The 16,001-nt window shown below is 37.8% G+C and overlaps 2 protein-coding genes across 4 annotated transcripts in view; one reads left to right on the top strand and one right to left on the bottom strand.

Annotated features, from left to right (window-relative positions):
• The window catches only part of PARPBP (PARP1 binding protein), a 76,346-nt gene extending 61,344 nt beyond the window's left edge, over positions 1-15,002 (top strand). For all 3 annotated transcript variants that reach the window (XM_006138034.4, XM_006138033.4, XM_075938977.1), the window contains 2 exons: positions 12,997-13,162; positions 13,926-15,002. In XM_006138034.4, coding sequence (XP_006138096.2) covers positions 12,997-13,162; positions 13,926-14,257 — 498 coding nt within the window. In that variant the 3' untranslated portion in view covers positions 14,258-15,002. The remainder of the gene's footprint in view (positions 1-12,996; positions 13,163-13,925) is intronic.
• On the bottom strand, positions 14,715-15,729 carry PMCH (pro-melanin concentrating hormone). The gene is made up of 2 exons (XM_006138035.4): positions 15,481-15,729; positions 14,715-14,966 (listed from the first exon to the last, which is right to left on the bottom strand). Exons 1-2 carry the CDS (start codon positions 15,727-15,729, stop codon positions 14,715-14,717), a joined length of 501 nt encoding a protein of 166 aa, XP_006138097.2.
• Positions 15,730-16,001: the final 272 nt, after the last annotated feature.

Raw genomic sequence — 16,001 nt, 5'->3', positions numbered from 1 at the left:
CTTTCTCCTAACTCCACCAGTTTGGGTTCTGTTACAAGTAGGGGAACTAAATTGCATAACCTACCTGTCAGGTAATGACAACTAGCAAGTCCAGCCACAGGTGTGTGTAATCTGTCATTGATTAATCTCAGTTTCTGATGTGCCTGCATATGGAAAAACACCATGGCTGGTTCCTATGTTTGCATGGTGCTTGGTTGTAGGACTCAAATCATCCATACTGCAGAAATAGTAATGTACTTAAGATTGCCAGAACTTTTGTGATTATGTATTTAGTTATATTTATATCAAGGTAACATCTAGAGGGCAGGACCCTATTGTGCTAGGCATCATACAAATAAAGAGGTTGTCAGTGCCCTAAAGAGCTTTCTGTTTCCTGTGACATCAGAAATATAAATTTCACTGCATTCATTAATGAAATTCCCTGGCTAAGGTCTGCTTGGATACTAAAATATATCATAGGTTAATGGAGAATCCATGGTGAAGTACACTTTTTCTTTTTCAGTGTCTTAGATGTTATCTGTAGGTGTTGCTGGTCTGGATGAAAGAGACTTTGCTTCAAGAGGATTAGACTTCTCTTTAAGTACAATGTGTTTTTCTTGGCTAATTAGTCAGTCCAAACCAGGGATTTGGAGCAATCAAATTTTGTAATAGTGCCGCTCCGGCACCAATAGTGATTGCTCCACACTCTGACTCAAATTAATTTTTAACTAAATAAAAAAGTGCATACTATAATTTTGAAAAAACATTATTTTTATTCAGAGTTTTAAAACAATTTATATGTCATCAACAATGATACAAACTAGAATAATTCATAATTCAATATGTAAAAAAATTATTGCGGCAATCAAGTCGTCTTTCATAGCCTGCCGCAGATCATTAAAATTAACTTTAAAGCCAAAACCAGTCACTCTACCCTAACTTGAGTTGGTGGCATGCTTGAAGCAATTCTACAGGCAGCCTGAATGTGGTGTGGGTAGCTGTAAATGGCCTTAAAAACAGACTTAACTTTGAGCCTACCAATAGACTCCATTGCCTCACAATCTTCCCGAATTATGAATCGCAGAAACTCGCCAGTGTCTTTCTTGTTTATCCAATTCCTTTTCGAAGTAGTCATCTTCTGAAGAATTGGTGCTTCAGTTATCTCCATTTCCCTGTGATGGTTGAAGATGTCTCAGGGATGGATGCTCGAACAAGTTCAGAGTGGAGACAGAAGTTTGAGAACAGCCTGCTATTTCTGAAACTGCAAATTTGATTGTTGATGACTCCTTTTGTTGTTTCATTTTCTTCAACCTCTTTCGCCGAGTTCAAATGTAGCAATAGATTTTGTTTTTCAAGTCGTTGAGCAATATCAAGGAGCCTTTCCTTTGCCTTTGAGATTTCCCTTGAGGTACAAAGAATCCGATACCTTGGGTCAACATAAACTCCAGCAAGGAAATGAATATTGTCAAAAAGCTTCTCTCTGCGTTTCTGCATGGAGGATAGAATTCCTTCTGCAATTTGTCCACCATTTTCTTGCAAGAATTTTTACAGTTTTCACCATTCCCTCATTAAAACTGTTCCATCAGCAGCTACAGGCAGTCCCCGGGTTACGTACAAGATAGGGACTGTAGGTTTGTTCTTAAGTTGAATCTGTATGTAAGTCGGAACTGGCGTCCAGATTCAGCCGCTGCTGAAACTGATCAGTTTCAACAGCGGCTGAATCTGGACGCCAGTTCTGACTTACATACAGATTCAACTTAAGAACCCCAGGCATCCCCAAGTCAGCTGCTGCTGAAACTGATCAGCGGCTGATTCCAGGAAGCCCGGGGCAGAGGCTTCCTGTAGTCAGCCACTGGTCAGTTTCAGCAGCGGCTGACTTGGGGACGCCTGGGGCAGAGCAGCTGGGGTGCCGCTGGGTTGGTCCAGTAGCGCCGCCGCTCCTCGGCGCTACTGGACCAACCCAGCAGCATCCAAGCTGCTCTGCCCCAGGCGTCCTGATTCAGCCGCTGCTGAAACTGACCAGCAGTGGCTGAATCAGGACGCCTGGGGCAGAGCAGCTGGGGTGCTGCCCGGTTGGTCCAGTAGCGCCCAGAGCGGCGCTACGGGACCAACTGGCAGCGCCCCAGCTGCTGTACCACAGGTGTCCGGAGCAAAACCGCGGAGCACGAGGGCAGCGAGACAGCCCAGACGCGCCGTGGCTGTCCTGCTGCCCTTGGGCTCTGTTGCTTTGCTCCCCGTCCCCCTGGTCTGCAGACCAGGGGGACGGGGAGCAAAGCGGCGGAACACGCGGTCAGCTGACAGCCCAGACGCGTCTGGGCTGTCAGCTGACCGTGCGCTCCGCGGCTTGGCTCTGCTTTGCTCTGCTTTGCCCCCCCCCCCGACCCCCGGTCTGCAGACCGTGGGGGGGGGGGGCAAAGCAGAGCCAAGCCGCGGAGCGCGTGGGCAGAGGACAGCCCTGTCCGCTGCCCGCGTGTTCCGCCACTTTGCTTCCTCTCCCTGGTCTGCTGGAGACCAGGGAGAGGAAGGGCCCCGTTCGTAACTGCGGATCCGACATAAGTTGGATCCGCCTAACTCGGGGACTGCCTGTACTTGTTCACAGTAAGATTGAAAAACGAGAAGCCGATCAATTATCACAAATGTTGAACCCCAGCGAGTCACAGTATCCAGTGATTGCGTTATCCCATGTATATCAAGCAGAACACTTCAAATACTTGTGGTTCGTAGTTTGACAACGACTTGTCGAATTTTTGCCAGATATTTCTTCTCATGTTCTTTGTTCAATCCATCCCAGATTGCCAACTGAAGAGTGAATACCACACCTCATCAGTTGGACTTCTGAGTCATCCTCATGAAACTATGTTGGAAGTATGAGGCTAGGGTCATTAACTCACTGGGCAGAAGCATCCATGTTGAGTTCCATTCCATCCATTCCTTTAGTTCTTATATCAGGCAAAATAGCTTCAGTTCTGTCCACATCCCTGTTTTCAGAGGTAGAAATGGTTTCATTGTCCTCGCTAAAATTTGTGACAGCACACAACATGTTTGCTGCATTGTCAACACAGATGCTCAGCACTTGCATTTCACTGATCCCAAATTTTTCTAAAATAGCTTTTACTTGATTTTTCATGTAGGAAGAATTGTGACTCCCTTCAGTGTTGATTATGTTCAAGGTTTTTACCACAGCTTTATCTTTTCCTTCTTCGTAGTACTGAGTATTGATTGCAAGGAAATTTCTGTTTCCACGGATTGCCACATCCATTTTCAGGGAGTACAATTTTTGTTCCAAAGCTGTTTTTAGTTCTTTGCTACCAAACTCAGCTGTGCTGACAACTAAATGACAAACCGCACCGTGCCCCGTCGAAACGCTAAGCTTCCGACCCGTTTCACCTGCAATTTTTTTGGAATCCTTTGTTCTTTAGCCTGAAGGTAGTGAGCGGTGTTGAACTCAAGCAAACCATTTCCATCAGCCCTTCATGGAAAGTATTGGCATCCATGGTGACTGTAACCTTGGAGGACTTCAAATATGAGTCAAGTTTTGTTTGCTCAATTTTAGGTTTCTTTTCAGATGAAGAGCCGCAAAAAATATTTGCTCCAGGAGTTTTCAAAGAGCCAGATGAACGTCATTTAGCCGCGTCAGCTTTCTGTTTTGCCTCATCTTCCTGGTCCTTTTTTGTAACCAGAGCCGCATCGTTTTCAGGATGGTTACGTTTTACATGCCGCCAAAGGTTGGAACTTTTCATGGCACTTGCTTCACTTGTCTTGAACATACATGCTTTGAGCTTGCCATTCACTTCCTTTTCCACTTTGCACGTTGCTGATTTCTTCTTTGCTTTTCCCAAAAGCCCAAATTCGGACTTTTCAAATTCAAAAGTAATGATGTCGTTGAGATCCTTTTCCGTAAATCGGCTATCAATCATTGCGGGCAGATTTGATTTTTTTTTTTTTTTTTTTTTTTTTTTGTTGAAGCCATGGCCAAATCTTCTTGTGCTGCTACTGCAGCCAAATGTTTCTTGTTATGATCTTAGAAAAGCAATGAATAAAAGCATTAAATTTTTTTATAATGTACCTGCTTGTGATATCTTAACCGCTTAAGGTACTTCGAGTTTATTTTGGATTTTCTGGACAAAAATAATCGCATTTTCTTTTTACACAAAATTATTATTAAAGTATATTTTAATATTTTAACATGTTTCTTGCAGTTTTAATGAAGTAAGAAGTATTTTTAATATACACAATTAATATAAATTTTATTTATAAATTGCAAGTTAGTTTTTCTTATGAAATATTCAAAATATTTTCCAAGTTTTTAATTAATATCTCAAATGCTTTAGTATAGACATATCAATGAAATTTGGTATGTACCATAGAGTTAGTACGTGCTATCGCTGTTCTACAACATTAATTGTTGGGAAGTAATGAGGCTAGACATTACAAGGTTGAAAATAAATCTATCTATCTAACTAATCTACATGAGTACATACTTGCCTAACCTTGGCAGAAGGGTGGGAGCAGTCTGCAGTGTTGCCGGATGTCTGATAATTATCTGATTCTTTAATAAAACATATCTCCAAAAAACTTTTTAATTTTGTATCTGTACATTAAATCTTGATTTCGGCCAAAGTGAGAATAACTGTGACCTATTACGTAAAGTGGTAAAGTAGATGTTAATATTAATTGTTATACAATCTGAAACATTTTGGCACCTTTAGGACTTTCTTGCTAAAATATCATTCATTTTGGATTGAAAATGAAAAAAAAACTGGAGTAGTGGAGCAGTCATGATTTTCTGTGCTCCGGCTCCACTCCAGGCAAAAACCTGCAGCTCTACCGCTCCTCACTCCAGCTCCGGGCTCCGCTCCAAATTCCTGGTCCAAACTGCATTTTGAGTCCGTGGTTGATTAGGAAAACCTTCAACTTTTCTTTCCCCTTTTTGTTTGGGTATCCTTTATACAAACTGTCTCGCAAGATAGCAGATTCTTCTCTGCCCAAGACATTATTTCCATCGCCATGGAGAAGCCTTGACCTCTGGTTTCTCTAATGAGCTAGAAGAGGAGGCTTTCCCTCTGAGTATCATAATTGCCTGGTACATGTTTTCTTGTACCTTCTTCTGAAGCAGCTAATATTTGACCACTTTCATAGATAAAATACTGGACTTGATGGACTATTGCTCTGATTCTATAGGACCATATTTATTTGTGGGATTGTTTCTTGGTTTCAAACACATGACCATGATATAATATCGTGCAAACTAAAAGGATTTGTGTTCTGAAAAATTGGAAATTTGTCTTCCAAGTATAAATAGTTAGGAGTCCTGTAGCACTGTAAAGATTAACAAATTTATTAGAGTACTAGCTTTCGTGAGATACAACTCACTCCTCCAATGCTAAAGAAAGCAGAAAAGGAAGGGATATAGAGATGGCAGTGTAACATCAGTGGTAATTAAAGCAGAGTGTATATGGCTCATCTCCAGTAGTGATGAGAAGATGAAGGGTGTTGCCTGACCTAAGATTGCTTATGAATTTCTAGTTACTACCTTTAGGATTGACAGGTCCTTTGTTTCCGGATCAGGCCCAGTATTCAGTTATTCAATGGTTGGGAACCCTGATGTGCACAGATGCAACACTCACACTATAGGAACTCTTGTATATTTGCACATATAGTTTATTAATACATTTAGCACAGTCATAAACTTATGAAATTGGGCTGTTTAATAGGGAATGTTTATATTTCCATATCATATACTCACTTCATTCCTTTCAGAACAACCCAAATTGTTACCCATCATCTTCCTCATCACCTGCACCTTCCCCATCATCACTAATAGCTATCATTCTGGCACCTCCCAAGGACTACATGTCCTCCTACTTCTCCAAGGCTGGAATGCTACTTTTATAATATGTTACACTGATGTTGTTATGTTTGATGCATATTCAGTAGGAGAAGTTTCCTTTTCTCCTTATTTGTATTTCCTCACCTTACTAATGGTGAAGTATCTTTTTCCAATAGATCAATACATCATTGATCTCAACATGTGTCATTATCAAATGCGTCATTTTGTTACCATGGGCCTTTTGTGGTTGTCTTACATTTATTATTTCTGTCCTATCTGGTTATTCAGTCTAGTTCTTTTGGGTTTTCCTAAGTAATGGTGTACCTGCTAAGTTTGAGGGTATTCTTGGAAACTCCTACACTATGGAAAGTCACTTTATCTTATCACCATCCTTCTAGGTCAGTCATCACCTAGTAGTAGATCCCCATCTACTGCCGATCTTGGAGCCTCTGACAGGTGATCCTGACCAGTTTGGCCAGGAAGCTATCAAACGCTGGCACTTCAGTTGCCCCTCCACTCGCTCTCATGCTGCTCCTGTCCTCTGCCTTGGGCAGCTGAGCTTCCTGCTTGCTGTGCAGGGTGTGACAGGGAGAAAAGATGGGGCGCTAATGTCAGGGTGTCCTTCCTCCCCCACTTCTGTACCCTATCTCCTTACAGAAAGGAGAGGATAGAGGGAGCTTGGCAATGCAAATCTCTGTCACTTTCACATACTGTGTGTCTCTGTCATTCTCCCAAACACACACTGTCCTTCACGCTCCTCTCCTGACCCAACACATACATGGAGGGTGGTGGTTACTTCTTTTACTGCTTGCAAAGTATGCTATTTTTGGTTTTTGACTGGTCTGTACATTTTATAATTTTCCTTTCCCTCTTACACTTAAATTCAATTCTTTGAGTAGTGAGCTCTAAAATACCTAACCTGTTGTGGCTGGAGTAATTCCAAAATAACAGGCTTGATAGTGTGGACACATTGCTTAGAAAATTGACTTTGGAGGGTTAATTTTGGACTAAAGTCCTAGTGTAGACCTGGATTCAGAATTTCAGTCCAGAATGGAAGTAAAAGACCATAGAGAAGCCAGACAAGTTTTATGTTCAGATCTGAGTTTGCAGTATGACACAGACATAGAATCCCCAATATGAAACAGAATTTGGCTTCCTTGCACCAGAAAGGAATGGAGGCAAGGTGGCTACCAATACTGAAAATATTAGGGAAATGAACAGACTTACTTTTTTCTTAAAGATTTTTTTTGGTCTACTGATATATTTTCTAATAAACAGTAATATGATTTTAGAACCTGTACTTCATTGTTAGCACATTTAGCACACAAGAACTGTATTGAATTTTCAGTATTTTGGCTTATATCTCTTCTTAATATAGCTGGAGACAAGCTTTCCTATATGAGGTACTACTTTCTTCCAAATGGGAACCTAACACTAATTTCAGTTTTAAAAAATATTGTGGCTAAAGAACTCTATCAGACCTTGTCAAGTTTGAAGTTCATTGTAATTACACTGTGTATGGGAAGTCTTCCAAGGAAAAAGGCTTTGCAAGGAAGAGAATTTCAGTTTGCCTTTCTCATGTGACTTGTCTATTTAAAATGACTTTACAGCAGTGCATGAAGCTGGATATTATTCTTAGTTGTTTAGTTTTCCAAGAGCTGTTGCTAGTGAGAGTTGTTTTGCCTATTTATGATTCCAGTACAAATAAAAGAGAGATTTGGAAGACCATCAACAGGAAGCTATCAAGATTTTCTGTGTATCCGATACACATGTGCATTGAAACTGAACATTTAACTAAGTAAAACCTATCTTGCCAAGATATTAGTCTCATCTATAGCACCAAACAAAATTTGTCTTGTTTGTTTTTAATGGAGAATTATGAGAAACAACTTTGCTTAGTACTTCAATCTCTGAGGAATACACTAAACAAGTTTTTTGGGGTTTTTTACACCATTGAAATTCTACAGTAAAGAATGATTCTTAGTGGTTTGAATTGCTCTTTTCATTTCAACGTGATATTAAGTCCCAAGATCCACTGAAGGAGATATACCCCAACTGCTGGAGTCAATATTAAGGGACACATCTGTTGTCCTCTGAGAGGAGGGAGTCCTATTGCTATTCCTGTGTGGAGGGAGGGGAGATTACGCAATTTCCCTTGTCTTGATAGAAGAGGATGGGGTCCTCTGCCACCACCACTCCCAAAGGGGAGGACAGTGAGCATGGATGCCTTGTTTTGTGGTATATCAAAAGCATATGTGGGGCCCTCAGGTTAGGTAGCAAATGCTCTCACTTGGACTTCTTGTACTTTATTAGTTTATGATCTGCCACTGAGACGCTCATGTTTTCCCTTGTATTATATGTTACTAATGTATGCCCTTCTATTTATTTCTAAAAAGTTACATCTGATAATCTACTCCAGATCTCCCTCAAGCCTCTGCATACAGACAGAACTGCCAACACTTAGTAAAAATGCTCAGAGTGGGTTTTTATACACTGAAATAACATAATAGGATTTAAAAGACTACATCAGTAACAATAAACACATGTTTTTATTTTCTGGCCAACCAATCGAGATATCCTTTGGAAAATGAAAAGAGTAGAGAGACAGAGAGAGAGAAAAAGGAGTAAATCTTTGCCTCTCCTTTTGTGGAAAAAATAGGAATGAGAACTTGAAAAGAGTTTAAAAGGAAAGAAAAAAGTGGCAAAATGTCATTTGTTTTGACCAAACCAAGGTTTGCTTTATTCAATCACAAGAAATATCCTGGCTATCTTTCAGATAATAGCATGTTTTCCTTGTCCCAAATCCATCAAAATCTTTAGCAAGACACCCTACCAGCCTTTGATTATCTCAGATTTATTCACTATTGTTTTGAAATCATTCAGTCTTAAGTCATTACATCAATGGGATTTGAGGGTGCCTTGAGACTCTCAGGATCTGGCCCTAGGAAAACTGTTTAGGTGGCTCCTGGCATCACAAATCCTATGCTCCCATGTAAATAGGATTTATGAGATTCTGATAACAATTAACACCTCCTCTTCCCCAAAGAAGGCTGGAACTATTGTTCCATGTTGTCTGCAGACTTAGATAGTCATTATTGTGTCAAATAGATTTAGGTTTAATTTTAAAATCTCTCTTTGCAACAATAAGAGCTAAAGTCTTTAAGAAATAAAGTGTAAGCCAAGATTATGATGTGATAACATGACCCCAGAAGCTATTGAATTCTTGTAGATAATTTAGCCCTGAGCTCTTGTTGCTACTATGCCTTCAGGTTACTTTAACGTTTTTGTTGCTGTGCTCTTAATATACTATAATTTATTGCTAGTAAATACCCATTCTCAGATCAGCTGACAAATGTAGACACTTCAGGAAATTCTGAAAACTTTATTCAACATGGTCTTGCATCTTGTATACACTTCTGTAAAATGGGTACGAAACAGTAGCACCAATGTGAGCAACTGTAGTTATTTTCTTTAGGGTTTTGCATACTATACTGCACAAGGTGTAAAACAGGAGATTTGTAGACAGATGGCTTTTTGTCAGGCCCCTAACTATTGAAGTCCTAAAGTTCCAAGCTTGAAGCAATCTCAGTGGACATTCCCCATGGGATTTAACTCATGTTCTTACAAACTTTCAGAGCTGATTTGCCTCACTGAGACATGTAAAAGTAAAAAAAGAATCCTTTTTTTAAAAACTACTTTGATGTTCTATGTACTGGATCTGTCCTGTAGACTAAATATCTTAGTGGGCTCTTCATAAATTGTAACTCATCCACATTACCATGAAGAACATGGTAAAGATCTGTCACATCTTATGACTGTTATGTGACCCTCTGGATGTTTGATGGTTATTGTATTGTTTCCTAATGATAAGTGAAGATTATTTTGGTCTTAGGTGGCTTTGTACATCTGCAGGAATGAAAGTCAGTGGTGTTCGTTTAATAATCAATGCTTAGCTGGCAATATAAATGTCAAGGCCTTTGAGGTTTTGTCCCTGTCTAAATGGGCACAACATCTCCATTTTCGGAAAGGGGATGAGCCCTTCAGGCTGGAAACCTTAAATCAGTGATACTCAGACTGAGGTTTGTGATCTGTAAGTAATTTTCATGTATCTCCTGTGTGTCTCTTTGCAGATCATGATAGTGATACACTGTGTGATTTAATTATTAATCAGTCTAAGTTATTAACCATTCAGGATTCTTTAACTGTGTTATTAACCAATTTTACAATACTTGGTCAGTCATTTTGCTGTGAGAATAATATGTAATTATCATGGTTCTTTTGGGTAATGTTGATTGCTAATTTGGCTCCTGAGCCACTGAGATCTGAATATCGCTGCCTTAAACAAAGATCTTGAAGACTGTTGAAAGAGTTGCTCTGACAAAGAGGGACAGACAGGGTCTGCAGAGAAGCAGACTATAACTTGGTCCCAAAAAGCAGGTAAATTGAGCCTACCAAGTTTTGAGGGAAATGCATGCTAAGCTTTAGGGACAACAATAGGTGCATACTCCTATAGTTTTTAACTATTTGTCTGATTGCTATGTTCTTCTGGATAAAAGCTTTTTGGTGTCACTGTATTACATACTGATCACTGCTTCTGAAGTATCTGGCAAGTTATCCAGATACTTATCCAGGTGGGCCTGCTAGTGAAACTTGGTTGGTAAATAGGGATTCTGTAATCTGGAGACAATCTAAAGGAAGGGTGAATGGTAGGATTTCAACTTGAATGCCCACAGAGACTGAGAAGACAAGATACTACTACTCTTGGACTATGTCACACATTTTCATGTGAAGAGGAAAAGTAGAATTGCCAAAGATGAAGTCTTGTAAGGCAAATAGGCATTAAAATTCAGTTCTGTTCTGGAAAGTGGCTATATAACAGCACTTTATTATTCAACAGATCTAGTCCAATTGTGAATTCAAAAGTAATATCTCCTTATTTTAGTGGAAAGAATCATTGTCATTTATTTTTTCCTGTTAGCATTATAGCACCATTACAGCTAAAAGTATACTGGGTTCATTTATGGCATGTATATTATCAGCACAGTGGTTAGCTGGATATCCTAATTATAGAATAATTATCACCCTTATTGATATATTTGTCAACCACTTTGAAATTCTACAGACAGGGTTAAGGGCAGAATTTGATCTGCAGAATCTATGGGTACGTCTAGACTACATGCCTCTGTCGCCAGAGGCATGTAGATTAGGCTACCAGACATAGGAAAATGAAGCGGCGATTTAAATAATCGCTGCTTCATTTAAATTTACATGGCTGCCGCCTGAGCCGACAAACAGCTGATCAGCTGTTTGTCGGCTCAGTGCGATAGTCTGGACGCGCGGGTGTCGACATCAAAGGTATTTGTTGACCACCCAGGTATGCCTCCTGGGATGAGGTTTGATGTCGACACCCGCGCGTCCAGACTATCGCGCTGAGCCGACAAACAGCTGATCAGCTGTTTATCAGCTCAGCGTGGCAGCCATGTAAATTTAAATGAAGCGGCGATTATTTAAATCGCCACTTCATTTTCCTATGTCTGGTAGCCTAATCTACATGCCTCTGGCGACAGAGGCATATATTGTGAGGCTATGTCTAGACTGCAAAGAAAAGTCAGAAAAAGATGCGCAAATTGCAAACCGCAATTTGCGTATCTTTTTCCACTTTTCTTTTGGAAGAGGCTTTTCTGAAATTTGGCCTGTCTACATGGGACCAAATTTAGGAATAACCTCCTCATACAATGAGGATTATAGGGATGGTGAAAGAACGCGTTCGCTTTTTCAGAAATTGTTCCAAAAAAGCAGACACATTCTTTGGATGCAGAAAGCTCTGCAGTATAGACATAGCCTGAGTGATAAATTGTCCAGAAAGAACAAAGCTTGATATTTTTTTTTTTTTTAAGTAGCTTAGTGGTGCAGGTAGTTGGGGAAACCACATTTTTTATGTAAACAGAACAAATTTTATCTGGAGTCTTTGATGCCAGTGAATTTGGAGATAAAGCTCATAATGTTACTTTTATTCTCTTTTTACTGTTGAACCATACTTTCTGATTGATCTGTTCTAATCAGTCAGGCTTCAGGCTTTGGAAACTTAGGGGTGGAGATCATTTGTCTCTTAAAAAAAAACAACAAAAAAAACCTGCACATGTAGTTATGATAGTGTTCTTGAATATTATAGAATTCTGACAATTCAGGCTATGCAGATGCTTTTAGTGCATTTGGGACCTGGTCTGTATAGTTGGGGAAATCATATGAACCACCTTTAAACACTCTATATGAAGATAATTTGGTTTTGTGAAAATTTCAAATATTAACAAGAAAGGGATAGAATAACATTGTGTATTCTACAGTTAGATCAATTTTTAATATGCTCCACCCAAATTTTATATTGGGCGGTTGCTATTTGTCTCTCTTTTGGGGAGTGCTTTTGAGGTTGCTTTTTTTTTCTACTCTTTCATATGGTTTGTTTTGATGCAGAGCTGTAGTCCAATGAAAGTTGCTTATTGACACTTCAAAGAAGATAAAGCATTTTTACACTAAGAAATTATTTTGAAATAACTTATTTCAAAATAATAACTCCTGAAATTACGCTATTCTTCATGATAAGCTAGAATTATTTCAAAATAACAAGCTTATTATTTTGAAATTATGGGCTTGGAAGTGCGGATGCTCTGTTTGTTATTTCAAAATAAGGGGAGTTAAGTAGACCAAGGCATAGTGGGCTCATCTTGTTCATAGCTTGCATAACGGACCATTTGGCTCTGGGCAAAAACTGATTATGATGGTAGTTCAAAATGGTAAATAAATGCTATCAAATTCCACGGGAAAAGTAAAATCCCTTACCGAGAGGCTTAGACTAATGAGCTTTTTAAAAGTCTTAAATATGCAGCTTTCAGAAGACATCAGTCAAAAAATCAAATAAATATTCATTTTACAGTCCCTCAATTTACTATTAAATAAGTTTTCTAGAACAAGTATATAATATCATAAACAATTTATTTCACTTTGGTTGTGTTGTAAGACTATAGTAAGTAACTTTCCTGGTATTTTAAATAATTTTTTAATTAATTTTATGTTTTAAGTTAAGATGGAAAGAGTGGATAAAACGATAACCAAGACTTTGTATTTTACCAATATTAAAGCAGTTTAAAATTTTCTAAACAAAAATTAAAAATTAAAATTGTCATTCACAGTTGAAGCAACCCTTAATCAGGTCCCAGTTTGCTTGTACCTACAAAGATGACATGATGACTGAGAAGAAGGCTCAGCACTTCTTCAGTAGGAGCCAAATCCCGACTTGCATACATCCTGCACCAAAACAAATGCTTGCTCTCTGTTCTGAACCTAAAACTTTTGCAGGTAAACTGAATTGTGTCTGAATGAATAACAAAATTTTATTCTTGATGTTTTTAAAGTGTTACACCTATTGATTTTTATCAGAAAAACTACTTATTAAAAGTCAAATGTAAAGAATTTTTTTCAAGGAAAAACAAAACTGAGTGTTTAAATAGCCTTGCACAAGTTATAACCAGTAAAAACTGATTTAAAATATGTTTAGTCTATACTATGTGAAATAAGTGCTTTGAAATTAGCAGTATAAATTGTTAAATAATAATGAACTCTAAATAAATTTTAACCAACATTATGTAAGGGGCGGTTTTTTTTTTTTTTTTTTTTTGCTATTTTATGGAGATGACCAAGCCTTGAATACATTTTATATTTTGAATGGGAAAATTATGGCTAGTTAATTTTTTTAAGCAATAGCACATTATGAGATGTGTATTATATAAATCACTGTTAGGGCATAAGTTATCCTTCCTTTGCAACATTTTGACCTTTGTTTATAATTCATTTCCTGAAGTTGTTGATGGCTTTTATTTGTGCATATCTGGGTCGTCATTTACAAATTTAATGGTGAGGTTTCTGCCTAGGTTTGTTCATAGTTGTTTGCTAGTGATTGACTAAGTTGTTGTTATCCGTTTTATTTTAGAAAGCACTCTTTTGTTAAAAAGACATAACCTTTATGTCATTTAAATCACAGGAATATCCTGGCTAACTACTGTACTTTACAAGTAATATCTCTCTTTTCCTTCCCAAAATATTTTACTCTCTTACCCAATAGATGGGGTAAATTCACCTCTTAAAAGACCAGCAGTTGGATCCAGTTTTGGAAATGTTCATCAGAATAGAAGTAAAAATGAAAAAGTGAAAAGATGCCAGCCAAGAAACAAGAGCTCAAGGAGGAAATATATGGATTTGAATAGTGAGAATGTCATCAGCAATAATGACAGTGAACCTCCTCAGTATACAAATATTAAGAGACCCAAGATATCAAACATACAACAGGAGAAATTGGACATCAAACTACATGGAGCAGGAAAAAGCAACAAGGCTACAGCCAAGAATAAATTGATTGCTGGTCAGACGAAGTTAACTGACTTTTTTAGACTATGAATCTTATTTTTATTGTGATGTTTATAGTAAATGTACTATTCCATAATAAACATTACACATTTTGAAAGAACAAAATAACAGGTGCATTAACACTTCATCATGTCCAAATATATTATGTGAAAGTAGGTTATGTATACTATTCCTTAGCCAACTAGTGATAAGTCCTGATTGTGCAGAATTCTCAATTTCATTATCTATACACCATAACTATTACAACTAGGTTATCTAGTGAAAAGGTCAGTCATGTTTCCCTCAACTTGAAAATACAGATAGAAGAATTTAGATGTACATATACAGCAATACCAAAAGCACAGTAACTTCAAGTTTAATTAAACTGACAACCAATGCTTCTTCAGAGAAGAGACCAGAAGTTTTCAAACTTGCCAACAAGGTCGATAGACTCTTCCCAACATACACCTGAGCACTGAAGAAAAAAATCATTTTACTGATTTTATATTCAAAATCGAAATAATTTTTCAGTGGAAGAAATACACATATACTTACTATCAAAATCTCTCCTTCCTATTGGAAAGTTAGATGAGTTTTCTTCATCCCCCGTCTCTCTCCTTTCCTGTATTGACTCAATATTCTGAATATCAGTGTCAACTGGAAAAGCCATTGAGCCTTTCATTGCAAGGTAAGGTTGCTGTTTTATAGCTAGTTTCAGTGGTGGACCATGGCTTCTGAAATTGTGTTTGGAACCTATATTCTGAAATAAGAAAAAAAATAAATTTTAAAGACAAAATATTAACAGTGTGTTTAGTTCTCTTTTTTGTTTTTATTTGTTGCTATTTTGTTTTTATTTGTTGCTATTCAGAACAAAAGCATTATAACAATCATTTCAAAGCATACAATCCTACACATTGGACTTTGGCCTAGACACCTTGAAATCAAAGAGCTTAATTTTAGTTTAATTATTCTGTGGGGTTGAAACCCTCTTGGTATGTATGGTGAATTCTATTAAGGTTCTAAAATATATATTTTATTACAGAATGGGCAAAATGATTTTGATCACTGAAATTCTGGTGAAAATCAGGCCAGTGGTTTAGGTTCCCAAACTCAGATTTAAATTAACATTGAAAACTTAGCATACAGTAATACCATGATTTGTAACTGAAATTATCCACCAAAACATTCTTTTAAATTGTAAGTTCTTAACTCTTTAAAAAGGACTGTGAAATGGGCTTTTATTCATGTGTTAGTTAAATAAAATGGAAACTCACTAAGAATTTTGGGTTTCTGTCTTCCTCTTCATCCAAAAAGCTGCTGTCCTCCATCTTGTAGTGCTCAAGAGAAGGTATAGCCTCTGTCTTCTCTGTTTTACCTCCATTCCAAAGAGCTTTTCCTATGTTGAGTGTATTTAGTATCATATCATCATCTTCTACCTTTCTCGTAGACTTTGAAACTGAAAATAAAAAGCCTTGAGAAAACAGAGAGAAAATTAGGAATAACATGTAGGATGAAATATGCATTCTTAGTTGTATTATGTTTGCATAGAAGTTGAGCAGGTTTCAGATATTATTTAAGAAAGGTGTCCTGTGTAAATTAAAGTGTCCTCCAATCTGGTCTACCTTTTATATATTTTACAGATTGAATAGAAACCACTTCAGTGGTTTATGAGTTCACCCTTTGTAAATGACTCATAATAAAGATGCTAACCTTTATGAATAGTACTTGTAATTCCATATATTGGCTAGAACTACTTAAGTATGAGTAATTTTTTTACCATGGATTATTAGGGCTT

Source organism: Pelodiscus sinensis, chromosome 1 (assembly GCF_049634645.1).
Source record: "Pelodiscus sinensis isolate JC-2024 chromosome 1, ASM4963464v1, whole genome shotgun sequence".
NCBI classification, from domain to species: domain Eukaryota; kingdom Metazoa; phylum Chordata; order Testudines; family Trionychidae; genus Pelodiscus; species Pelodiscus sinensis.
The sequence above is the reverse complement of the archived record's forward strand: the minus strand, read 5'-3'. Positions and strand labels throughout refer to the sequence as shown.